We start from the raw sequence: 27,834 nt of genomic DNA on the forward strand, positions 1-27,834 counted from the left end.
TAATATAGCCAGCTTCTAAACTACCGTGTAATTTACTTATACATTATGCTTATAGCCCATCTCCTCCCACTAGAATGTAAGCTCCTTCAGAGGCTGGGATTTTAGCCTGCTTTGTTTATGGGCATATCCCAAGCGCAGTGTTGGGTATAGAAAAGACACTCAATAAGTATTAAATGAATGTATGAATCCTGAGGTCCCATTAATTGGCAGTGGCTACCTAAAGTTCTGTGCTGGGAAGAATTCTGAGGTCATATTCAGGAGCAGTGGAGAAAGGGGAATGAGTGCCATGGTCAATCATGTGTCTGCCAGGGGCTCAGGGCAGGCTCTCCTGGCTCTACGGCTGTCCAGTACAGTAGCCACTGGCCATTGAGAGCTTGAAATGTTGCTAGTTAAATTGACCTGTGTCATAAATGTAAAATACACACCAGATTTTGAAGACGTAGTAAAACCAGTGTTAAGAAGAAATCTCACTGCTTCCCGAAGTGTGATCCTCAGATCAGTGTATCACAGACAGAAGTATGTTAAAATGCAGGTTCCAGGGTAGGGTGGGAATGTAGGGTCAGGCAACTGCATTATAATCCTCTGCCCACTACCTCATGATTCCCAGGCATACTTGAGGATCACTGCTCTGTGCCATAGATAAAAATATTATGTAAACTCCAATCTTTGTAAAGCGTGAATAGGACTGCTTGGAGAACAAGCAAGAATTTTCTCCCCTGCACTGGTTAAAAAAAAGCTAAGAGGGTGAGAGTAAAGCCAAGTCATTTTTGGAGTCATCTTCTTCTATATCTAAAAAGATAGAAATGGGCCCTGTGAAATGAGGAGCCATAGCTCCCCACTGATAAAGAAATGCTTGCTGAAATCTCAGAGGAAAATCTGTTCCAGGAATCAAGCTCTCTCTCTCTCTCCCTCTCTCTCTCTCTCCCTCTCTCTCTTTCACACACACACACACACACACACACACGCATGCACACCTAATAGCTGGGCTGTGGTCCATTTGGAGCCTGAGTTATCGCTTGGGTGAGCGCCTGCTATTCAGGTTACAGCTCCGTGAGGCTGCTTTAACTCGCACACGCAACTTCGCACATTTACACGACTTTGGCATTGCTGGAAGTTCAACACTTGCACAATCAGGATCAGCTCCTCTCCCTCTTCTGTCCTGCCCTACCCCCAACCTTTACTATTCCTATTCCTTTTTCTTGACTCTTGCACTGACACATCTCTTTCTGGAGATGCCTGCTTAGGAGAACAGGAAGAGCAAAACAAGAAAAACAAATAAAGCAACGAAAAACACATGGGCATTTCAGAAACACCTGCCATGCCAAGAATTTGCTAGTTCAATTCTAGGGGAAAAAAAGACTTATGGTAAAGTAGAATAGGCATTTCTCTAGAGTTTAGGTTTATGTATAAGTAGGATCTATGCAGATTGGCCTGAGAACTCGTAACAGTGCCCACACAGAAAGGCATTGAGGAGATTATGCTTTGATGTATTTTGTGCACCAAGTCCAGCAAAAACAAACTTACATAAAGTGCTGGAACAGTCTTGAAATACTTACCTCCCAAATGAGGATGGAACCCTACATTCTGAAAGAGGAAAATCACACGTTCTCCCTACCCCAATTCCTGGGAGGACTGTGCTTGCCTAGTTCCTCCAAAGTCTCGTGATATGAAATGTGATCTGAAACACGTTTTTCTACTAACCATATATCATGACTCAATGTTTTTTTCAAAGTTTGTTTTAAAGAAATAATAACTTCCATGCCCATGAACCTACAGTCATAATTCGCAAAGCTACATATTCATGAGCCATGTGATTGTGGTCTCTGCCAGTAGTGCACTCAAGAAACACAAATCCATGCAACCATTTAAAAATTCTTGGATGTTTTAATTTTGTATCCACAACCATATTACTCTGTCCAATAAAATGAATTAAAATATATTCAACAATTTTTCTCAAAACATTCATGATGATCATTCTCTGCTTTTAATTTTTATTCCTGTTGAAATATAAAGAATAAAGGATTGAAAGTGCCTTCTGTTCTTAATGCCCTACATGTTTACACATGTCCAAGAGGAAAGCTCTGAGATGCTACCCTCCAAATAGAAACACGCACAAACTTGAACGTGAGCCAGTACAAAAGCAATACTCTAATCTCCCATGGAAATGTTACAAAAACAATAGTATATGTAAATACATATATACACAAAGACAAGCAAAATAACTCACTGCATCTGAAAGATGAACTCAGTCCCCACAGGTTACCAAATTAATGAAGCATAAGCTGCTTTATAATATAGAGTTTTCCAAAGTAGAGCCCCAGGCCACACAGGGATCCTCAATGACCTTACAAAATCATCTCTTGAGACTCTTAAATTTATCCTTGCCCATCTTCCAATGCAGCATGATGTTAGAAGGAGCTTGACCCAAAATTTAAAGTGTATTTATCATCTAAAGGGCGTTTTTCAGGAAAAAACAATAAAATGTTGGCATCATTACCAGTACTTGCCATGATCCTCAATCTATTGTGGCCCTCCAAGTGTACTTCTGGGAAATCCCTCACTAAGAAGGATTCTTTCTTCTATTTTTCTTTTAAGTTACATCCAATCTGCCAACCCAGGTTCAAGGGCACGAACTGAATTTTACAAACAGTTGGCTCCAAATAGGTACCTAGAATTCTCTTTACAGAGTTCCTCTTCATCAAGACTGACAATCTAAGTTCAATTTTGCAGACAAGGAAACTGAGGCTCAAAGAAGCTAAAGAATCTGCCTGAGGCACAGAGTTGGTAGAAAGCAGGATTGACCACAGAACCAAACACCTCATTTCTCACTCGAGAGCTCTTTCTACTCCACCTCCATGAAGTAGTTGCTACTAAGCTCAAGAAATCAGTAGAGTAGGGTAGACAGGAGCCCCTGGACCCTGGATTAATAGAACACTGGGAGAGAAAGTCACACAGGCGCTTACTGATCATTTAGTGCATGTTTCATAGATTCTGAATCCTCACATCTGACAACTGAAGAAACTGTTGTCAGAGTTTCTTCTGAGAGGTTAGGTAAAGCCCCAGATTACATAATTTTAGCAAGGGATGAGTGCACATTCAAACTGCGTCTGCAGGACTCCAGAAACGATGCAATACAAACCCAGGCTTTTACAAGAGTGACAGGGGAAAGCAGTAAGGCAGAGGAGCGGGTTGTGCCTTCTCTACCTCTTGCACAGTCTCCCGGTCAGGTTGTTTCCTTCTCTCTCTCCCCGCCACCTTCCCCAGAAGCTGGAGGAGCTATGCTGGTGAAAGTGGAGGAGAAAGGGAATGGAAGGGGCAGACAGAAAATCGTAGTGACTGTTATGGAAGCAAAAAATTGCTTGGCTGGAAGAAGAGAGATCTGCTATAGTAAACAACAACAGCAACAAAAACTGCCAAAGAATCTGAAAATGATCGAATAGAGACTACAGTAGATCTAGCATGACGAGAACATCAGGCTGTAAAAATTTTAAATACAAATGCTTCTGTGACGTTCAGTTTTATATGTCAATTTGGCTTGGCTATAGTCTCCAGTTATCCAATCAAACACTAATCTAGTTGTTGCGGTGAAAGTATTTTGTAGATATAATTAAAGTCCACAATCAGGTGGCTCTAAGTAAGGGAGATTATCTTAGATAATCCGTGTGGGCCTGATCAATCAGTTGAAAGGCCTTACGAGCAGAGCTGAGGCTTCCCTGAGGAAGAAGAAATCCCACCTGGAGACAGCAGCTTTGGCTCCTGCCAGAGAGTTCTGGCTGCCCTTCCTGACTACCGGCCCTACAGGTTTCTGACTTACCTTGCCTGTCCCAACAGTGTCATAAGCTGATTTCCTGTAATAAACCTCTCCCCGTATATACCCACAGCTGGTCCCCTTTTTCTGGATAACCCCTGACTGACAGCTTCTGTGAATGGCTGATGTAGGCCCCAAGAGAAATGGAGCTGCATATTCTGGCCCAGAAACCACAGATCTAAGAACACTTTGGGGGAAAAGGGTTCTAAAGGACATTTCCTTGGGGGGCAAGATGAAGGTGGGGCCTCCAACCCAAAACAACTGTTTGGAGCCCTCTTGAACTTCCTAAGCTTAGCTTTCAACCAAAGGCAGGCCGTGTATTTGTGCCCACCCCCATTTTCCAGTCTACATTTCACAGTCTCTGAAGACGACTACGGTGATCTCCTATGCCAAAGCCGAGAAGGTTGAACTGAACACATTTAACAGCAATGAAGAAATGATCCCCAGAGGGCTAAGAACAGATGCAGATATTAAAGCAGGGCATCCTGGTGGAGCTGATCCAGAGACAGGACAACCAGAGGAGCCCAGGAACACAATATTGCTGGGAAAGCAGCCAAGAAGCAGTTTTTAAATCCTTACCCGAATGACGTCCCTCAGAAGGGTCACCCAACTACCTTCCTTGCACTATCTGTGACTGAGGGATAACGGCAAGGGCTCCAAGCAAAGGGGGAAAAGAAACAGGGAAAGAGGTGCTCAAAACACCTGGGGGGTTTAATCACTTTTAGAATGCTTTGCTACTTTTAAGGCAGCAGCCACTATAGCTCACTTCCAGCCATTGGTAGAGCAACTGCAGCACTATTTCAGAAGCTTCACATGGTGTCTAGGAATACTGTCATTATGTACAGTCAGATGTGGTCAGGACCACCTCCCACATCTAGGTCTTGGGGAAAATCATTTATCCTAGGTATCTTCCTCTGCAAAGGAGAGCCCTGGACCAGATGACAGTGGGTAATTAAAATCTAATATCCTGGACTTCCCTGGTGGCACAGTGGTTAAGAATCCACCTGCCGATGCAGGGGACACGGGTTAGATCCCTGGTCTGGGAAGATCCCACATGACGCAGAGCAACTAAGCCTGTGCGCCACAAGTACTCAGCCTGCGCCCTAGAGCCCGTGAGCCACAACTACTGAGCCCGCATGCTGCAACTGCTGAAGCCCGCACGCCTAGAGCCTGTGCTCTGCAAAAAGAGAAGCCACTGCAATGAGAAGCCCGTGCACCACAACGGAGAGTAGCCCCCACTTGCCGCAACTAGAGAAAGCCTGCATGCAGCAACGAAGACCAAATGTAGCCAAAAATAAATAATAAATAAATTTATTAAAAAAAAATCTAATATCCCTGCCTCACCTATTACTCCCATTCAAAGTATAACTTCATTCAATCCCAGTGTCAAAATCTGGGATATGTGATGTAAAGGGAGAAAGTAGCGGGAGTCTAGTCCAAACTACTAATCCCCATCATTAAAAAATATATATATATTTTTTATTATTATTTTTGCTAATATTTATTGAGCACTTACTTTGTGCCAGGCACTATTCTAAGCACTTTACACAGGTTATAGCCACCACTCACTGTGTGACCATGCACAAGTTAACTCAACCTCTCATTGTGTCAGTTTCCTCATCTTAAAATGAGGATAATAAGAGTACTTACTTCATAGGCTTGTTATGAAAATTAGAGATCAAATGGGCAGTGGCCACTGTGGGCTTTTGCCAGAGATGGCAGATGGATAAGCCCCTGACTTCCAGGTACAACCTGCTTCCTAGTATCGCAGCTATGTCATTCACCACCCAAAAAGGACAAGGCAGAAGGAAGCAAACCAGTGATGACTCCTTGGTCCAGGGGCATTAAAAGTTTGCGACAAAGACCCTAGGCCATCTGGGGACAGGGTATAAGGATCAAGGGCAAAGGCAGATCCTGAGATATAAGTTCCACTCTGGACAAAGAAATAAGGAAGACTAAAGGGGCTTCTTCCTCCCCTGAAGAAATCTGCTCCCAAGCCAGAGAGCTGGATGACGGAGGTCTGAAATGCCAGAACTGGGTTGCCTCAAATAAACCCAACGACTCTCCCTAGGAAGGAGTCAGGCCATCCTGCAGTCATTTTCAGAGACAAGGAATGTCAGCTACCTGTGGGGAACGCTTACCAAGGGCCTCACTGTCTGCAATTTATGAGAGGACCAAGGCAACGCCAATGAGCTTTCAAGTCAGTCTCACCAGAATTTCCCAGGAGACAGATTTCCCCCATCCCATGACATGAAAAAAATATTCTGCAATCTCTCTTAACAAAACATTTGCTTTTTCTACCAAACAGCTCTCTGGAGGCTGTCCCTCACATTAACCAAGGGCACTAGAGATGTAACATTTGATACAATTGCCCAATGCTTGGGAAGGGCAGATTCATCAGATTACCCGATCAGCCTTTAGCAGTAAAGCCTTAAAGGGCAGCATGGGACTCTACACAAAAAAACATCAACCTTCCGCCACAGAGCCATGACAAAGCAAGTCCAGCAGAGGCAGGAAAAGTCCATGCTTGCGTGAACCCTTCAGGACAGGATGTCTTGATCAGGAAGAATACACCCAGGCAAACCTCCTAAGGCCAAGGGGCCACTCACTGACAACATTCATCAGCTTTAATACAACGAGTTAGGATAAATCCTAGGAAGTCTTTCAAAAACTCTTTCTGGACCAGGATTACCAGCCCAAACTGGACTCTTTCCAACGCTCTAATTACCTCAGTGACATTTAGGAAGAGCTCTCTCACCACAAAAGGGCCAGAAACTCACTCCTAGGAAATATGGTAGTTGAGCGACCCTAGTTCATGAGAGGATCAAGCCCCTTATAATTAAGGCTCTTATGGACAAGCCACAAAACCAAGAGATAAGCAGCCTCTGGAACAAAAATGCCTGGTACACAACCACTTGGAATATCCCACAGGACACAGTGAGTCATTCCACAAGAGATATTTTTAAAAAAGAAAAAGGAAGAACCAATCTTGAAACATTTAGTTATTTAATCTGCCTTTAAGAGAGAATTTATGTGGGGAAAGACCTCACTGGAAAATCCAAAATGGTATACTCAGACTCCTATATATAGGGGTGACACTTCTGGTTGAGCAAAAAGCCGTGCTTGGGTCTGCAACCCTGAGCCCTCTACCACATGCTGCTCCCCAGTCAGTTTCACAGAAGCAGCTGCCTTAACTGCACTTGGAATAAGAGGATTCTCATTTTCTCCAGTTTTCAGGATCCAACGGTGGTACTTCCCAGTCTCGTAACCATCTCTCCCACATCACGGGAAGCTCCTTGAGGGCAGGGCAATCCACCCCATTTCTCTCTGGAGCCTCCACACTTAGCACAGTTCCCAGCAGGCACTGAAAACTGGGTGTTGGACGAATGAACAAGTAGATACAGAAACCGTCATATCAGGTATGCTAATGTCATGTTTTTCTAAACATGGGGAGAACTGCCAAACAAGAGAAAGGAGGAAGTTCGAAAAGAAAAAAAAAAAAAAAATCATTTCCAGGTTTTTAAATGCAACACAGTAGAGAATACAGAAATTTTTCAAAAGTTCCCTCCTCCACAAGCAAACTTGAATGTCTGAGTTATTCAGAGGGCATTTTTGGACGCTCCGTGTCCAGTTACACATCACTTGGATTCAGAAAAGGAATTTCTGAACATGCGCTGTGGTACAGGCCGTGCATGTCCCTTCCTAGAGCAGCGCTAAGCACACATCTGGGGCTATTTAACAACTGATTGGAAATTTCGCCTTCTGATTTCCAGTTAAATACTGGGCACAGGAAAACAAATAGCACTTGTTTTTCACTGAGCCTTGTTAGTCATCCAAACTGCAGTGCAGACCAGAGAACTGCCTGTGGTTTGGTGGCAGAGCCCCAACATATTTGGACCTTTCCCCCCCAAGTTTAAGTGAAAGGAATAAACCGATTTTGGCAACCTCAGCTTCTTCACCCACCCACCCCTCTCAAAAACACAAAACAAGGTTTTAAATATTAAGCATGTTCCTGGTATTAATTTACATTTTTCATTAGGGTTAAATTTTTATTTGTTTTTAATCCAAAGCCAAGAGCATAGCATTTGGTTTCTCTCATTTATTTCAATTGCCCTACTCTGATATTTACTTGGATTTGCTGAAGAGGCAATGTTCAGATTACCATTTTCTGTTTCCAGTTAAACTGGGATATAATATGTAGCAGTTGTACTATCAAAGAATGAGAGTTTGAAAGCTGGGAGGAACTTCAGAGATTGACTAGTACCACCTCCTCACTTTAGAGATGAGGAAACTGAGGCTTGGGTAGTTAAGTGATTTTGTCCGGTGATTGATGTATATAACTGGTTAGTGGCAGAACCAAGACAAATACTTGGGCCTCCTGACACCCAGGCCAGAGTGTTAACTAGAAACAAAAATCTGAGTTACCTCTAGGTAGAACTGCCAGATAAAATCAGGACACCTAGTTAAATCTGAATTTCAGATAAACAATGGATAACTTTTTAGAATAAGTATGCCCCAAATATTGGAAACTCTACCTCGAAGACCAATATCCCCTTCGACTCCCCACCTTCATTCAAACACACACACATTTACATGCATTTCTTTCCTGATTTTACTGATAAATGGCTGGGAAAAATAAATCATAGTACTGTAATCCCAACAGTGAATGAGGTTGGAAGAAGTTGTTGCTTATTTCTTGAGACTTTCCTAATCTTAAAATACATTTTCCCCCTCACGAGCATGCAAAGCAACAAGCCTCATGTCAAAGGGCTGCAAAGGCCCCTGGATTAGACATTTCATGTTATTAGAAGCCAGGCATTAGGGTCTCATCTAGAGAATTTCTGCTTGTCCTAGGGTTCTAAGTCTGTAGACCTTTTAGGAGAGAGTGCTTAGGTTTGTAATACAAATAAAGCAAGATTTTTTTTAATAAAAATCATGGAATAAAGTAAAATGATTTTAAAGTTTGGTTCACTGATTTTACAACATCACTTTTGAAAAGAATGCTGCAGCAAGTTTTTTTTCTAAGAGCTTTATTGAGATATAATTCAACCTTATTATAATTCTATTATATAAACTACATAAACATGATTATATATTATAATTCATCCTTATAATTCACTTTATTGAGACATCATAATATTCCTCCTTTTAAACTGTACAATTCAGTGTTTTTAGTGTATTCACAATTGTGGTAATAATCACCACTACCTAATTTCACAAAATTTTTATCACTCCCCCCGCCCCCGCCCAAAGAAACTTCATACCGTTAGTAGTCATTTCCCATCTTCCCCTCCCACTATCCTTTGCCAACTACTGATCTACTTTCCATCTCTATGGATTTGCCTGTTTTGGAAATGGAAATGGAATCATACACTATGTGGCCTTTTGCATCTGGCTTCTTTTATTTATGTTTTCAAGGTCCGTCCATGTTTCGGTATGTATCATACTTCATTCCTTTTAATGGCCAAATAAAATTCTATTGTATGGATATACCACTTTTTTATCCGTTCATCAGTTGATGGACATTTAGGTTGTTTGCACTTTTTTATTATTATGAATAATGCTGTTATGAACATTTGTGGACAAGTTTTTCTATGCACATATGTTTTGCCCAATTGTCTTCCAAAGCACCATTTTACCTTCCCACCAGCAATGTATGAGAGTTCCAATTCCCCTATATCCCCAACAACACTTGTTCTTATCTGCCTTTTTTATTATAGCCACCTAGTGGGTGTGAAGTGGATTCTCATTGTGGTTTTAAATTTGCATTTTCCTAATGACTAATGATTTTGAGCATCTTTTCATGTGTTTATTGGCCATTTGTGTTTTTTCTCTGGAGAAATGTCTATTCAAATTGTAGCATGTTTTTAAAGACAATCTGGTACTGTGGCTCTTCCTAATCTTTTTTTAGCAACCTCAAGTTAAAAGTTCAGACGTCTATTACACAGTTGAGCTACCATACTTCTTCTTTGATGCAGAAATAATTGCATAAATAAAAATAAGCTTAGATGATCCTTCTAAGAGAGTTTTACTTGTAGTTTCAACATGACAGACTGAGAGAGTAGGATTATTTTTATTTCTGATTGCTCTGAAGGATAACTCTAACCTACCCAATTTTCTCTGGGCTATCCCTACACCCTGCAAAAGAAAACCTATGAGGCTGTGAGAACTCCACTGCGCGCATGCGCGCCTGTGTATGTGTGTGTGTGTGTGACATACTCAAAGATCCACTACTTCACACTCAGCCTGAGATAACCACTCTCATCCATTCCCATTTCCTGGGTAACCAGAACAACCAGATAAAGGAACTGCACTTGCAGAGGAAACTCAATCCCACTTTCTCCCTACATGACACACTCCCTCTTGCCTGCACTGTGGAATCAAGAGAAGGACTAAAAAGATTTGACAGTAGAAAACAGATACCTTTTTCAGACGGTATTAAAATATCATGTTTTCAGTCACCCTCGTGGGTGGCTGAGACATTTTGAGTAACACAAGGTCCTGCTAACTAATTATGAAAGGTTTCCTTTTTTAAATTGGGCAGTTATAATAATGCAGACATGACAACTTAAAAGGTTCACCCTGATAGATGAGTAGATGCCATTACTAGAACTTTTCTCACAACCCTACTTAAAAATAATTATAATAACTGTTGGGAATTCCCTGGTGGTCCAGTGGTTAAGACTGTGTGCTTTCACCGCTGAGGATGCGGGTTCAATCCCTGATTGGGGAACTAAGATCCCACAAGCTGCGCGGCACAGCCAAAAATTTTTTAAAAATTTTTAAAATAACTGTTAAAGTATGGTAACTCTACACAGAAAGTAAAGACAGCTTTAGGACAGTAATGCAAATCCTTCAGCAATATTATAAAGGAGGAAGCAAGGACATACACATCTTCGACTGAGAGTCAGGGGACCCACCCTCTCTCCTCAGCTCCCTTAAGCTCTCCAGGTAACCTTGGAAAAGACACTGATGGAAGTGGCTAAGCCTCAGTTTCCAAAGATTCCATGGGCCTTCCGAAGTGTTTGGATGAAACACTTTATGCAAAATAATTTAGTTATCTTATCCCTAACCTTCAACTCTTAACTACAATAAATGGATAAGTGAAACACACCACTGATTTTCTATCCAGATCCCTCTGCTGCAATGGCTGTCAAGTCATTCATTTCAAGTTACAGAGACCAAGGGAAGAGCTTGCCTTGCCTTCTTTCTTTCAGCACAGTCTCTATTAGGGAGAGCTGCCCAGCTTGCGAGAGAACTTGTATCACTCGTCGTCTAACGATCTGAGAACCTGAATGAACAACAGATGCTCCACCATCTCTTCCAGGCCATGAGGGAATGCGCAGAGAGAGAAAACCATTTTCCCTAAAGAAGGCCTGCTGGACAGCAAGGCAGAGTTCATGTGTCCCACAGCTTAAATCCTTGACTCCTCCCAGGGCTGCCTCCCTTGTGTTGGTAATTTGAGATTTATCACTTGATCTACAATCTCCTTACATGGCATAAACTCCAAATAGGGTTGATGTTCAATTGTTTACTAAAACCGTCTCCTGTGGTTCATTGTTAGTGCGTCTTAAGCTGATGGCCAAGCAGCAGTTCTTACAGATATTAAACAAAATTAAAGCAAATAAATAATAACTAGGAGTAAGATACTTTCCCTTAAAAGTCACAGAGAGGCAGTTTGAAGAAAGAATCCAGAAAGTGATCAGTACAACTATGATATATGTGGCCCACACTTTTCATCTGGACCTGCAGCCCAGAGAAATGGGAACTCCTTTCAATCTGGGGTCGGCCAAGCTAGACATTTCATAATTAGAAATGTAAATTCAACATCCTTCCCAAGTGTTCTTTACTATGACTAATAATAAATAGCAACAAAAATGGTAGGTAATGTTTATGAAATTATCAGTGCCAGGTCCCATACTAAATGTTTTACATGTAATCTCACTTAACCAAGAAAACAACCTCATGATGTAGGGACTATTATCATCCCCATATTACAACTGAGGAAAGTCAGGCTTAGAGAAATTAAATACTTTTCCCAGGTTCTGCCTGGATTCAAACCAGGGTAGGCAAAGCCTTTGCTCATAACCTCTCTATAACCTGCCCAATGTGGTAGCCACTAGCCTCTCATAGCTATCGAGCTTCCGAAATGACTAGTGTGCTTAAGGAATTGTATTTCTGATTTTAGTTAATTTAAAAAAATTTTTAATATTTATTTATTTATTTATTTAGGCTGCGCTGGGTCTTAGTTGCGGCACACAGGATCTTCGTTGCAGCATGTTTAGTGGCAGCATGCAGGATCTTTAGGTGGCATGGGGACTCTTAGTTGTGGCATGCATGTGGGATCCAGTACCCCGACCAGGAATGTAACCCGGGCCCCCTGTATTGGGAGTGTGGAGTCTTACCCACTGGACCACCAGGGAAGTCCTCTGATTTTAGTTAATTTAAATTTAAATAGCTACACACAGCTAGTACCTACAGTATTGGACGGTGCAGCTCTGCACGATAATGGCTAAATGAGCATATGACTTTATAATCATGGCCCTTAGTCTTACTATCACAAATGCCTTTAATTACAGGAGATTGACAATGCTTATAAGTATGAAGGGAGCCAGTTTAGCATAAGAGCTTGTAGAGTTAAGTCCTATATGGGTTTGAGTGTCAACTCTGCCAGTAATTAGCCAAGTGATTTGGGTCACTACTTAACCTCTCTAAATCTTAGTTCCTCATCTGTGAATGCATCTGTAAAATGGAGTAAATCATCACAGGGTTATTATGAGAATTAAATAAGATAAAGTATTAGAGCACTTATGCAATACCTGGAATGTACTAAGTGCTAAATAAATGTGCTGATAACAGTAATAACAACTAATTCTGACTTTTCGACTTTTAAATTTAGAAGTAATGAGAGTTTCAATTCTCAGAAAAGGCTATAATTTAAGTTATTAGTAACTCTTATCTTGTAAATGTACTTTTGAGTTTAAAAAAGTTTTATTTTGAAAATAATTCACATTTACCAAGTTGCAAATATAGTACAAAGACTCATGTACACTCTTTAACTAGATTCCCCAGTTTTCAACACCTTGCCATATTTGCTTTATTATTCTATCTACACATTAATTTTTTTCTGAATTATTTGGCCCTTTAACCCTTAATGCTTAAGTGTATTATGTTTCCTAAGAAGGATATTCTCTTATATAAGAAAAGTGCAATTATTAAATCTATGAAATATAACATGGATACAATACTTTAATCTATAGGCTCAATTCCAATTTCTCCTATTGTCCCTATAATGTCCTTTATAGCAAGGGTGCCACTCCCTAACCAGGGATCACATGTGTCTTTTTAGCCTCCTTCAATCTGGAATGGCTCCCCAGTTTTTCTTTGTCTTTCATGACTAACATTTTTGCAGAGTACAGGCCAAGTTATTTTATTGAATGTCACCCAATTTAGTTTTCTCCAGTGTTTCCTTATGATTAGACTCAGATCATATGCATTTTTGGCTAGAATAATAATTAATTTAAGACCATGTAAATATACTGTTCCTCAAACTCCCTCCACCACCACTAGATCTAGTATCTGTTGATGACTCTTGCCTAATCAACTTTTACTGTGATGGTTACCAATTGATGATTTTCTAACTCCATCATTCATTCTATATCAATTGATTGGTAATCTTCTATAAAGGGGAGCTTTCCCTTCTCTCCTTTTTACTCATTTATTTATCTACTTTTTAACTGTATTGACTATGGATTCTTACCTTATTCAATGGGGACCTTTGAGTTAAAAGTACTCTTCAAATACAAGTGACAAGAAACTACAGAACTGAATTAAGAATCATTAATTAGGCAAAATGTATTCATTGTGCAAGACGAAGACTATTAACTGAGGCCTCTTCTTGTTTTGATTGCTTGTAGGCAAGAGAGGTTTAAGAGTCCAAGGCTCTGCAGTTGAGGACATCAGCACGTAGCTCCAGCAATAGACAATGTGAGTTATCACTGTGAAGTGCACTGTTGCTCATCATCAGACATGATATCATACCCCAAATATTCTATCCAAACAACCCATCAATTTCTCCACAACTAGCAAACTTGAATGTTCTGGCAAACTCAAAAGGACATGATTTACAAATAGTAGGTAATATTTGGATCCTTCCACAAGAGCTGGGTTCCAGCTTTTTTATAAAATACAAATGTTTTCATTTTGGAGCTCACTGTGTTACTTTCTCAACAAACAGATCCTCATATCAGAAATTAGGCCTGTGTTATACACAAATAAAATGGGTTTGTGCGTATTTATTTTGCGGTCAGAGACCACACACCTAATGGCTACTTACGATATTTACATTGCTCCTGGTACTATGGGGATGGGGAGAGGCGGTCTCAGAGCTGAGACCAAAGCTCAGGCCACACAAAGTATGACTGCAGATCCTGCTCTATCGTGCAAGAGAGACCGGACTCTCCATCCACAGAAGAGGGCATGTGAATGGTATTTGTTTTCTGTGAATGCTTATCGATGCCATCCAAATATCACTAACAGCAAAATCCAAATTTAATACACTGTGGACTCTGGTATTATTTCGATGAAATAAGCCTTTTAAAAAGCCTTGCAAAATTTTACGGTCATTATATCCTTATGCTAAGGATCACTTTGGGAGGGTTTCAAACACTTACCAAGAAAAGTCTGGAGACGCCAATTGCAAGTCTCTCTGTCTTCAGATGCCAAACCAGGGGCTGTGGGGAGTTGAGCAGGAACACGACAGGCTTGTGGTGAATGTAGACTGAGGAGATGGGATTCAGGTGCAGAGTAACCTAGGAAGAAACAAAGAGAAGTCTTAGCACTGGCTTTCCATTAAAATCACTTAGCACAGAATCTGGAATTCTTTTTCACAGTTCACCATTAACAGAAACAAGCTATAAGCTAGTTCAGATTCTGTGGATTAGATATATTAGGTTGAACTAGATGCTACTGCCAATATTTGACCATTTTTTAACTATAAAAAATAGCTATATCGTGTGGTTCAACCCACACTAATTTCAACCAAAACATGAATCAGCTCCTAGTAATGGCAGAATACAAATAAACAGAACACTTTTTTTTTTCAAAGTTGGCAAAGGCAAAATAAAGGTTACCTTCCCTCAGGACTACCTTATCCTTCAAGTCAAATGACCAAGTTCAAAATTGGAGTACAGAATCAATCACCTGGGGGCATGTCATCCCTCTGGATCACCAAAGAAATGACTTTGTTCTCTTCCAGGTAAACTCCAACCTCTCTCTATAAAGTTAAGTGAGTTCTGCCAAAGAAAAGTGCCGAAAGCTAAGGGAAAGGGGCTGCCAAGGGGAGCTGCCAGTGCTTTCATCATCCCAGCTATTAGCTCGAAGGGATTTTCCAAAGAAATGAAGCATAGAGAACACACAGAATAAAAACTGATTGTACACAGTCCCGAGCCAAAAAAAGAAAAAACAGGGAAGAAAACCATGAGTCTGGATAGGAAAACTGTGGCCAGTTTTGATAGCAGATCAAGGACTACTGTAGGTTACACTGTCATCATTAGCATCATCCAAAAGCACCTGTGAGGATATCTGGAAACAGTGGGTTCAGCAACATCCTCCCAGAGCACATCACCCAAGGTCAGTCAACACACACATAGAAAAGCAAAAGGATGAATAAAGAAATACTGAACAGATGCTTTCATATAAGCATGTCTCACACTGGCTTTCTGTACAGAGGGGTGAGGCAAGACCCAAGAATCACGTATTTAAACAAACTGAACTCACCAAAGAGCACCACAGAGTGATAAGAGAGGGAAAGAACAAAAAAGGACTTTAGCTAAAAGGACACAGACTGAGTGATACACTGGGAATGATCGTACATCTCAGCCATAATCCTTATGAGGATTAAATGGTCTAGATCTATGATCTGAATCTATACAATCATCAGGGGTAGAGCACTCAAAGCTGGATTACTTTACTTGATATCTTCCCAGTGGCTGCTGACTCACTCTGATCTCAATGTATCTCTGCCTTTCATTGTAGAGACTGCTTATGACACCAGTGTCACTTACTACAGTGTACTCTCAAGTCACTGATAATAAGGCACTAAACTTAACTTTCTATATCCATGCTTTAGCGCACGATAGGCACTCAGTAAATGCCAACTGGATGTTTGTCTCTACTTTTCAAGGCCACAAAAGTACCTTATTCTATGAATAATTAGCACTATGGTATATAATACCATCTCATTCATTTGTTACTGAGTGTATGTGTCTTAATTTTCAAAATAGACTGCAAATACTCAGTAGGCAAAGATATGTCTTACGTTTAATACTCTGCTTGATATAGAGTAGATAATTTTTTAATGATGGATTTATCACAACAAATTCATAAATTTATGTTACCTAAAAAGTTTTTTTTAAATCTGATTAATAGGCTCAAAGGAATTTAGTTATTAGCTAATTTACCAAAAAGTGAAAAAACACATGAGCGAGACTCCAACTGTTGTAAGCTGGGAGTCATTTTAATATTGGCATAAGCATAGTACTAAAAGCAGAGTACTAATGAACAATGATGTCAAGTACAGCTACAGCAAATTAACATGTTCTTTTATTGTACAGAATCTACCTCACAGCATTTTGGAGATGCCGTCCACATCTAGAAATAATCAGGCTGATCACCACTATAAACAGGAGAGGCTGTAGAAACAGAGCAGGGGCAGAGATTCATACTGCAGCATTAACTAAACAGAGAGAGGCACACTACAGAAAGCATACACTATGGAGAGTGAAGAAAGGAGAGATGAAATCATTACTTGTCCAGGAGTACTTGAAAATTGCAAAGAAACACTCTGTCACTTATAGTATGTGAAAAGTTTCCAGATTTATTCTTTCCAAAACTGTTTATTGAGCACAAAGAATAGCAATGTATACCCACAGAGGGCACATCAACTCTTTTTTGGATGATTTTCTTTGCAGCCCTCAGGCATATGATTCTTCTTGGAGCTCACAGATAAAATAGTAATAAATATATATCTCAAATGAACAAGAATTAAAAAAAAAAAAACCTTAGGAAATGAAAAGAAAAATATGTATGAGACACATATTGGTGCTCAAGTCCAAAATGTTCCAGATGGTCAAAAGTGTTGAGGCCTGGCTCATACCATCAAGGAAAGATTTCTAGGAGCCATGGCTCTCTGAGCTTTCCTGGAATCGGTTCCCTCTTCAATATGTGGCAGTGTCTGGCCAAGATGAATCCCCGACTCTGGCACATGGGGCCCAGGCAAAGCCCCAAAAACCATTTGGCAAAGAGGAATTGACATGACGATTGGGAAATTAAAAGAAAAATACTCAATACTTTTTTAAAAAGATCATTTGGCAGGAACAGAGAGTCCCCCAAGCACCTGCTCACCTAATCCCTCAGCAACCTTCCTCCACTTGAATAAATCTTGCTGAAGGGAAGCTAGAGGACAACCAAAAACAACCAACAAAAGAACGAAGGTAGAAAAGGCCCTGGAAATGTGGGGAGAACATACCCATAATAGCTCTTAAAGAATTCCTGGCTGAGGTGCCTAATTTCTCTCAGGCTGAAAAAAAGAAGAAGCGGGGGCGGGGGGGGGGGTGGGCGGAAAAAGAAGAGAAGAAGAAGAAGAAAAAAGAAGGAAAAAATAAAGAAAATCCTCTTTAGAACCAATTATAGATCAGGATAGGCTATAGTTACAAAGGTAAGAGCGTTCTGCTGAAGTTTTTTTCCCCTGGGTAAACTGTCCAGTGATCATGGTCTGAAGACCAGAGGTGAGACAGACTGTAGCAAAGAAATAGCCCGTGGAGAAGTGATACAAAGAGTATTCAGTAATTTCCAACTTGAAAATCCAAACAATAGTTTAAAGAGTTGACTCTCAACCCTATGTCAAATTTACACATAAAAATAAGGGTCATCACTTAGTCCATGGGCAAAACTGAACCCACGTAGCTGTGAAGCTAATGGAGCGAAAGGGATTGCATCTCAAATGAGGGAACAGTGACTAGTCTCTAAATTAGTGGCTTCTTTCTTCACCTTTGGGAGTCATAGAGCACTTGAGAACTTAAGGCAAGTTATGAACGCCGCCCCCCAAACACACCAAAAAACCCCATATGCACATAAAACTTTCTGACCATGTCAGGGAAATACATCCATTGCAGGGCCCATAAACCCCAGGTTAAGTAACCATTAACCCAGGTTAAAGAATCCATTATAGAAGAGTAGGAAAATGCTAATGACAGAATCAGAAACAAAATTATTCCCTGTAATTAAACTAGAAATTACACCTCTAGTCTTAAGATATCATCCCCTCAGGGAAAGAACATAATAGATGACAACTCAGAACTAAAAAATTTTCACATGCAGTTTCTGGGGTTTCAGTGACTTCTTGAAACCATACTTTGACCATATAGTGGTCCATAAAGTCCTGTCCAAGAATTCCAGCTTTAATCACGTTTGTCTCAAACAGTGCTGAATGTTCAGTCTTCCTAATGTCGTGAGAAAATACAAGTAAATCTGATCTGTCACATCCCAGATGTAGACACTGTTCCTCATGCACTGCTGACCCCTCCCCCAAATAAAGAAAAGCTAATTGGTCTAATCTGTTCCATGACATCTACTTATATTAGGTCTTCTGAGGCTATCTGTGCACTTCAATAAACTACTAGATGCAATTAATGTACTTCTCCTATTTTACAAAGAAATTCAAAGTAAATCTTTTTTGAGTACTCTTCTGGGGAATCTGAACACAGTTGTAACGAAAGTCAAGGCCAACTCTCAGGTGCATAAAGCCTCTGAGTGGAAAGACAACCTTCCTATCTCCCATTTAGGAAGCATGTCCCTGCCCACATTATCACCAGAAAACGACAGGGAGAGTTTTCTCTGGACCCTTGTTTGGGTGAAGACTCTCAGCTCTCCAAAGATTATCTCTGATAAGCAAAAACTATACACTGTAGCAAACTCAGTAAATCACTTTATCTAAATGAATTATGTACTTTCTTACAGAAAAGAAAAGAAAAAAAACACCCTACTCCCTTGATGGAAAGATGCCATATGAAAATTGTTTTGAATTTCCCAGGATTCATGGTAGAGATGCAAGATATTTCTACCACAGTGACTTCAAAATTTTCTTATTAGTTAGATCCCCTACTCCTGGGGTTTGTTAAAACAAGCAAAAGAAAAGCGAGCGAAACAACTGATACAAGAGTCTAACAGTTGTCTAATTTTGCTAACGTGTCAGTGAATTTCCAGCTCAACATTTCTGATTTTTGTAAGAGCCCCTACGGACCCATGAAATGGTGAAGTCATCCAAAACACTACCAGAGGGACTCTTGTTCTCTAAAACCAGACCAAATACTGCTCTGAAATGGATGATCCAATAATCAGTTTACATGAAGACAGATAAGAGAAGCACTCCAGCACTGTGTCTATAAACAAGACCCATAAACTCCCACCCTGGTGTGTGTATAGTCATATCTATGCCCACTTCAGAGGTAAGCAGACATCCATTTAGCAACAGTGTTCGCAGTAACTGAAAACATCCTAAATCTGGGTCCCACAGCACTCATAATTTACACAGCCGAACAGTGAGACATGAACCTACTTCAGGACACTAGGGTAACCACAGCAGAACTCAAATTTCACTTACATTTGGGCAAAAGGACTTTCAGGAACTCAAATCTGGCCCAGATGCATCTGAAATACACAACCAATTGCTGGGAGTGGGGAACAGTAGTTAGTTAGTTGCTTTGCAGTGTTTTAAAGTGTATTCCAGTCTGAGGAACCCCTACAGCTGACATTTTATTTACCACTGCTTGTCTTTTGCCATCTGGGAATTGGTATAAAAAGATTCCCTTAAAATATTCTTAGAGGGGTGGATTCGGAACTTTAAAAAATTTCCATATGATTTTATTTTTACATTTCTCTGAATTTCTAGAACATCAGTTAGCATCAAATTCAAGGAATCTCAACCCCCATAAGTGTCTCTACGCTACCCAGGAAGTCAGCTGACCATTCACCCTGGTCTCAGCAGCATTAAGGTCAAAGACTTCACTGCTATGACAAATGATATCAAGTTCCTGCCCAATGGTTTTTTCTTGAAACACTTAACATGATGAGAGGGACAAAGCCGGTCAATTCCAAAACTAATTCCTCCTCCCCTCAACAAGGACAGGATTCAGGATTCCCTGGGAACCTCTGAAAATAATCTAATAACACCATAAAATAGGGGAAAAAAGCCCTAAAATGAAAGACTGAAATATAATGCAGAAATAAGTCTGCCCTCTCTGCTCTATATTTTGAATGCCCTGGAAAAATACTCGGAACTAAATTTGGGTTGGGGGTTGAGGGACAAGAGCTCATATAAACAGAAGAGTATTTCTGAAACTACAGGTCATGACCCTCTAAAGGAGTCCTGGGAGAGTTGCAAGGGGATTCCAGGGACCCTGGCCCTGCCTTCCCAGAGTAGCCCACTGCCCAGTCACTGTGGGGAAGGGAGGCCGAGAAAGGGGAGACCCCAGGTGTGGGTATGTTCTGAGGTACAGATGCTGCTAATGGCAAGTCTGGGAACACCGACAAGCACTTTCCCATTGTCCTGGAGCATTAAGCTTCTGCCATCTGAAAATGGGACTGTCTGTCTCAGTAACACACCACGGCCCTTCAGGCCTGTAGCCTGCAGCACCCTCCCGCCAGCCGCTGGACTGACATGTGTGTCCAGCTCAAAATGCAGCCTCCAGGGAAATCTTCCCTGTCCTGCAGGCAGACTTGGGTCCAGCGCCGCTCCCACAGACCACACTCCTGTTTCTACCTTCACATGGCACGGCAATGATCTGGTCAGATGTTTGCCATTGACTCCCCGCCTTACATTGTGAAATCCTCAGGGCATTCTTCAAGGGCAGAAACTAAGTCACACTCATTTCTGCATCCTTGGGCCTAGCACAGGGCTAGACATCTAGTAAGCAGGCAACAAGTTTTCTGAAAGATGAATAAAAGGAAGCACCAATAACAGTTATTCATGAAATGTGACTCAAGTTATGGTTACGGAGTCATATGGTTGCACTTTCCTGGCCATAAAGTGATGGGGAGATGCATCTAGTAAAGAGAACATTAACTTCACTATCAAGTTCTACTTGAACTTTAAAACACAGTTAAGAAAAGCAAACAGATTCCAACTCGAGCTTCCAAAACAAATGGTAGGGGCTGCCTGGAACGTGTGTCGGACAGAATTCTGAGGCCACGCCCAGGCTTTGTGAGAATAAACGCCCTGATTATCATCCTCTGTTGTGTGTATAGGCCAGGGCAGAGCACCAGCTATGCCATTTAGGGGAATCACACTAGGCAAACAAAGAAAACAGAATGTTTTTATTTATTATCTTTTACAGTTATGCAAATACAAATATGTGAAACGTGAAGAAAACTTTGGAGCATGTTTACCTTCTCAGGGGTAGATGACAGAGATAAAATTTTGACCAAATATTCTACTATCTTTTACAGGCATAGAATTTTAAATGATTTTCATTCAGGCAATGAAGTGTGTTAGAAACTGAACTTCTAGACAAATTGAAGGAACTCAATATTGGCAAATTGACCAATGTGAAAAAGAAGTTTGCTTTTATTTTTTCATATTCCTTTGTCACACTTAATAAACAGATCGATTCCAAACACTTTATTATTGTTTCGAACACTAACAGATAATCAAAGCTCCATATAATATGTACCGTGTCAATTTATTTCCTCTCAATGTCTACTTTTTACTATGGGCTTGAAATTGTTTTTGCTACCTGTTTAGTGAGCCAGTCCTTTGACATGTATATGTCTATAATAATAGGATGTCAGGATGGCCTGCTTGTCAGTACTAGGGTAAACAGAACTGTGTAATAAAGAGAATCATGGGGTGACCAGTAGAAGCTAATTTAAAAGGTAGGCATAGCAAGAACCCAATTCCCACATGATCTGAGTACTGGATTAATCATTTCCATCTGCCAGTTGTAGTTACGGATCTCAATAAAGATTGCTGCCTGTGCACCATCTTAAAGTTAGCGAATGCACCAGTGTTCAGGTAGTGATTAAATTTAATTTGATGCTCTAAGCATCAAAAGATGGCATTTGGATTCCCCTGGGCTAGTACATTAACCTGAAGCTGGTAAGGAATTCTGAATGGGCACACAGTGTTAGCTTTCTAGGACAAAAGAGAAATCTAGACAGGAGTAATTACTGAGATATGGATGTTCAAAAACACTACACTTGGAATTGTTGTTGTTAGTAGGAATAGTGGTGCCAACAGTAGTGACAGCCATCATCTCCCAAAGAAAGACAATAAGCAGACCCATGGGTTCATCTACTGGATTAAGACTCGCTACTCTCATCAAGAGATGCTTTGCATAATTATCTAGTTATTCTCATTTTAAAGACAAAGAAATTGGTGCTTAGAGATAAATAATTTATCCAAAGGTATATGGCTAGAAAGTGGCAATGTTAAGAATAGAATGAACGTCTCTCATTCATAAGAATATTCATATTCTATTCATAAGAACAGAATGAATGTCTGACTCTTCCTTTCTCCCTACCTTCCCACCCCACTCTTAATCTTGGGTGTAGGCCATAGGGCATAGGGGTTGATGGGGAGCTGCTCTACAGAAGTAAGAGGCAGGAACTATTTTGCTTCTGGAAAAGAGGGAAAGATAAAGAAGAAAGGAAGGGGACTGAGTTGTAAGCAAGACGACAGGAGGCCGGCACAAGCCGAGAGGTCGGTGAAACTCCACAGGGATGGGTCAACAAGTATTTTTATGAATAGTGATGTCTACAGGGCAGCTAAAGTTGTCTGAATTGCTTTGATGTGAGTTCCCCTCTATCTCCTCAACAAAAACTCTAATAATGCTTACTGTTCTCATGAACGAAGGCACTATGGAACTCAAGATAGTGTTGGTTGCATTTCAAATCCAAGTGAATCAAGGGTATCTCAGCCATGTAACATCTAGAGTTATAAACCCAGGAAGTGGAGAGGGCCACAAGAATGCTAAGGCTCTGGCAATCTGGAGAAATATACCCTCCTCTGGATTTCTTCATGCCACGGAATTAGCAGAGGTGTGAGCCAATCATTCCTTGAGCTCCAGGGCCTCCCAGTTGATATGTGGATTAGACCAAATCACTCTCTAAGGAAACTAAGTTCTGATCACAGTAGCATTGGGAATAATGTGAAGTCTGGTTTCCTTTGAAAGCTCTAACAAAAACAACTCCTGAAATTCACAGTACCAGTCCCCTAAGAGTATTCTGGTCTCATCCAACCAGGTTATAATTTTAAGTGGAAATGTTTTAAGAGGAACTATAGTTTCAACATTACATGGCCTATCTGGAGAAAGGGAGAACAAATAACCCGGAGGTCAAAGGTGGGAGAACATGTTATCTATCTGTGTTTTGGGAACATTTTTCCTGAAAAAGCATTATTTTCTTTGATCAAATGTTCTATTATCTCTTAGAGGCATAGAATTTTAAATGCTTTTAATTCAGGCAATGAACTGTGTCAGAACAGCCTAATGCACAATACAGCAAATGCAGTTTGCAGTGTTTACATTAGAGTTCAGTACTGTTGCCTATTTTCCTCCTCAGAATCAGTTCTCCTTAAGCCCTGCAATGAGTTTTCAGGGTAAGAGCTATGATCACAGAAAGCAGAGGGAAAGTTGCCAAAATATGCATACAGAACTTTGCATGCTGTAGTTGATAAGTGTCTAAGATGGGATCATATCTTCCTAAAGCCAGTATTGAAGGGTTTAAATTTCCTATTTTCTTCAGGCAGAATTAAAAGTAGTTCAATACATTTGTTCTAACTGGAAAGGGACAAAGCTACAGTAAAGAGGTGGACACCTGGTAACAAATTCATTATAGTTACATTATACCCTTAAAAACCTTTCAGCACTTAATTAATAACCTGAAGGAAAAAGGAAAATAAAAAGTAAAAAAAAGAAAGAAGCAAAAGACTAAGTTGTAAGAAGTCTGAACAACATTCCTTATTTAGATCAAGAATGAACCTCTTGACATTTATTTACAAGTAAATCAGAATTGAGTGTCATAGCAGGGACAAGGAATAGATTTCACCTCAGAATGAAACAAGTGCAAATTCTAACACAAACCAGGACTTCCCTGGTGGTACAGTGGTTAAGAATCCGCCTGCCAATGCAGGGGACACGTGTTCGAGCCCTGGTCCAGGAAGATCCCACATGCCGTGGAGCAACTAAGCCCGTGCACCACAACTCGTGAGCCTGTGCTCTAGAGCCCACAAGCCACAACTACTGAGCCCACGTGCCACAACTACTGAAGCCCGCGCGCCTAGAGCCCGTGCTCTGCAACGAGAAGCCACAGCAATGAGAAGCTTGCACACCACAACGAAGAGTAGCCCCCGCTCGCCACAACTAGAGAAAGCCCGCACGCAGCAACGAAGACCCAACGCAGGCAATCAATCAATCAATCAATCAATAAAATTCAAACACAAACCATTTGATTTTCAAGTCATATAACTTATACACAGTCATTCGTTTCCCAATAATGAAGATACTGTAATTCTGTCAACACCATACACGTAGTCAGCAAATTTAAACCCCGGTGAATCAAGTCATAATACTGGGAATTAGTGAATGTGCAGAGCAACAGAAAGGGGAACAATATCGGTTCATTTCTAAGTGAATAATTAAAACTGCTTTCCCTATTTGACATTAGGAAATATGAGGCTCTGCCTTAATATTCATAAATATTAATTGTCTTAACCTTTTATACAGTCTCATTTTTTTATACGTAAAATGACTTTTAAAAAAGCTTATAATCTCTGAATTTTACTCAGTATGTTAAACATGGAATGCACAGCTGGAGCGCTTGTATTTAAACAGAGTTTGAAAGTACTACAAAGGCTTAGTTTCCCATGCAAACAGAGAAAGTACAAGCTACTCTTCCATAATACATCTCTAAAGAAATGTTCTAATCCTGACCAAAGTCTGGAAGGTCCTAAAAGATATCAAAATAAGATAGCTTAAGCTCTATTTCATAATTCAGGGAAGACCCAAATGCCTATTAAGTCAACAGCCACTAGTCTTCTACTTCTCAATTGCAGCAAAACTACTATAGTCTACCATTCTGTCTTTGACTCGTCCTTTGAAAATACCATTAATAAGCAGTAAATTGAGCCAAAATGGGAAAAGCAGAAGGTGTGGGGGTGTTGCATTACAAAACATTCAGGCTCAGATTATAAATTTAAATATTCCAAAATTACCAGGATCTTGTAGATAATAATGAAGATTCTCTGCCATTCATGATATTTGGCCAGAAATAAGAAATCTGACTCACAATGACAAATCTCTCTATAAAAATATGATCTGAAATAAGCAAAATGTGGTATATCCATACAATGGAATATTATTTGACAATAAAAAGAGTAAAGCACTGACACATACTACAACATAGATGAACCTTGAAAACGTTATGTGAAGTGCAAAAAGCCAGACACAAAACGCCACATGTTGTATGATTACATGTATATGAAATGTCCAGAGCAGGCAAATCCACAGAGACAGAAGGTAGTTTCCAGGGCTGGGACTGACTGCTATTTGGTATGAAGTTTGTTTTTGGAGTGACAAAAATGTTCTGGAACAAAACAGTGGTGATGGTTGCACTACATTGTGAATCTACAAATGTCACTGAACTGTACGCTTTAAAATGGCTAAAATGGTAAATATTATGTGTTTTTTACCACATACCAAAAAAAATGTGATTTGAACTTTCATACAGGATGAACCTGACCAAGTCTTGAGTTTCAAATCTTATCTAGAAAGAGCTTCATGTGACAGTACAAGGAACTCAGAGTATCTTAGAAGTCTGAAGGGTCACATCAATCCTCAGGCTTTCAGATCTAAGGTGATCAAAGCTAAGGCACACACTAAGCTAGCTTAGGACAGTAACTATGTTTCCTGTGCATGTTTTTCATTTATTCAAACAACATAAATTAAGTCCTATGATGTGCCAGGCACCATGCCAATTACTGGCAACAGAAACATGAGTAAGATGCAGCCTATCTTTCCCCAGTGTGCTCACCACAGTCCAGAGGAAGACAGACACGTGAAGAGATGGTGAGAATACAACACCAAGACTGAGATATGTCCAGGGTGTGTGGGGAGAGAAGATGTCAAGGGTCGGGAGAGGCAATAGCAGCTTGGCTGGGCGGGGCTCCCAAGCAGGACAAATCAGACCTAAACTTCTCTGAAAGAACCAGGCAAAATCTGTCAACGTGATCAATTTTCTTGTTTCTTCCAATCTTCCTCAATTTTCTGAATGACTTGGATTGGCTGGACGAGCACTTGCCAGAGATATTTTAGAAACAAAATTCACAAACAAGGAATAAATAAAATAAATAAATAAACTGAACTGGACGACCACAAAGACCCCCTCTGATCCTAGAATCTAGGGATTCCATGACTTCATTACTGAATACTCTTCTTAAGACTTTCAGAATCACTTCACCCACTTCCTACTTCATTTACTCTCTATAGAAGTTTGCTAAATTTGTTTTTTAAAGTCCATCTATTTAGTAAGCAATACAGTAAAATACTTGAGAGTACTTCTCAACAGTAATTATTTCAAAAGAAAATGATACTAGGATAAAGCAAACCTATTAAGAAAGTGATGACAGTTCTTTAGTATCTCATAAAGAGTTCAGAATACTATCCTGGTAGGTTCAGGTCACATCTGTCCATGTCTTGGTATATTTGAGTCTGTGGGAGCTTGTTGTCTCTTGCTTTTAAGCCCAGATTCTAAAATTAGAACTAGCTTTGAACAAGCCATTATTCTTCATAAGATATTAAATTAAATCTCCTCTAACCTTAAAAGAGATTAAGAGCAATCACATAGGACAGTTGAGAAGGTTAAATAATTTACATTATGACAAATATAATTCTTTGTGAACTCTAACGTGTGAGGGAAATGTTATTATTCTCTGAAAGAAAGATGAGGAAAAGTTAAATTTTTCAGACCCATTTTCGAGGGATAATATTCTAAAATAACTTTGTTTTTAAAATAGAGAAACCTGATAAAAGTCACCATCAGATTCCACATTCTTAAGCAAACAAACTTTTCAACCGGAGTTAACAAGTAGCTAAACTCTACGATTTTTGTTTCTTTTTTCTATTAATTATCCACTTACTATGGAAGGTTCCCAGTCAGCCCTGAGAAATAAAGCATGATGTGCAAAGTAGGTATCGTCCCTTTTAGAACAGTGGATGACCAGATGCTTCATGGGGAGGAGGGGGTCTGACATTAGCCTCAAGCTAAACTTAAGAATGCCTTTGCATCTAACAGACTACCTTTATGGCTTAAAATGAGACCCATAAAGTGAAATATGACTAATTAGCAATGCATAATGATTGAGAGCACGGACACTTGCACCAAACTCCCTGTGTTCAATTCCAGCTCTATTAATTCCTTAGCTGTATGACCTTGGACAAATTGCTTGACCTCTCTGTGCTGCTATTTCTTCACCTAAAAAACAGAATAGTGCCTACTTTTTAGAGTTATTACGAGGAATAAATAAGTTAATACTTGTAAAGCACTAGTAACATGCTTGCCCCATAGTTAAAAATCATGTATTATTTACAGATAGGCCCTCAACATATCTCAGGAACTTTGCACAGTCATCACCTGAGGCATCATGGGAACTTCTTCCTATAAAGATGGATCTCCCAGGCCTTCTCAAACCCTTTCCTTCTTGTAAAGTGCTCTCCATTGTTACCCTGGAACCCACTCCTGCCAGTGCTGTTTACAAATTGGACATCCTGCTCTTCTGTGGTTTGGAAATCCTCAAGAGCAAACTATATGCAACTATATGTAAACTCATCAAATGAGACTTCTCAATTCTGTTTAGAAGGAGGTAGAGGTATGTACTAACATACTGAATTTAACAGTTTCATATTTTCACCTGGGATCAATTTTGTCCACCTCACAGAAAAATACCACACTCTTTAAGAAGGCTTCGTGTCATC

General features: G+C 40.2%; 1 protein-coding gene across 9 annotated transcripts in view; it reads right to left on the reverse strand.

The window, feature by feature from the left end:
• Positions 1 to 27,834, reverse strand: part of TGFBR3 (transforming growth factor beta receptor 3) — a 199,568-nt gene that overhangs the window by 60,251 nt on the left and 111,483 nt on the right. For all 9 annotated transcript variants that reach the window (XM_068540299.1, XM_068540297.1, XM_068540293.1 and 6 more), the window contains one exon: positions 14,482 to 14,619. In XM_068540299.1, the coding sequence (XP_068396400.1) occupies positions 14,482 to 14,619 (138 nt within the window). The remainder of the gene's footprint in view (positions 1 to 14,481; positions 14,620 to 27,834) is intronic.

Source organism: Eschrichtius robustus, chromosome 3 (genome assembly GCF_028021215.1).
Source record: "Eschrichtius robustus isolate mEscRob2 chromosome 3, mEscRob2.pri, whole genome shotgun sequence".
In the NCBI taxonomy this organism is placed as follows: Eukaryota; Metazoa; Chordata; class Mammalia; order Artiodactyla; family Eschrichtiidae; genus Eschrichtius; species Eschrichtius robustus.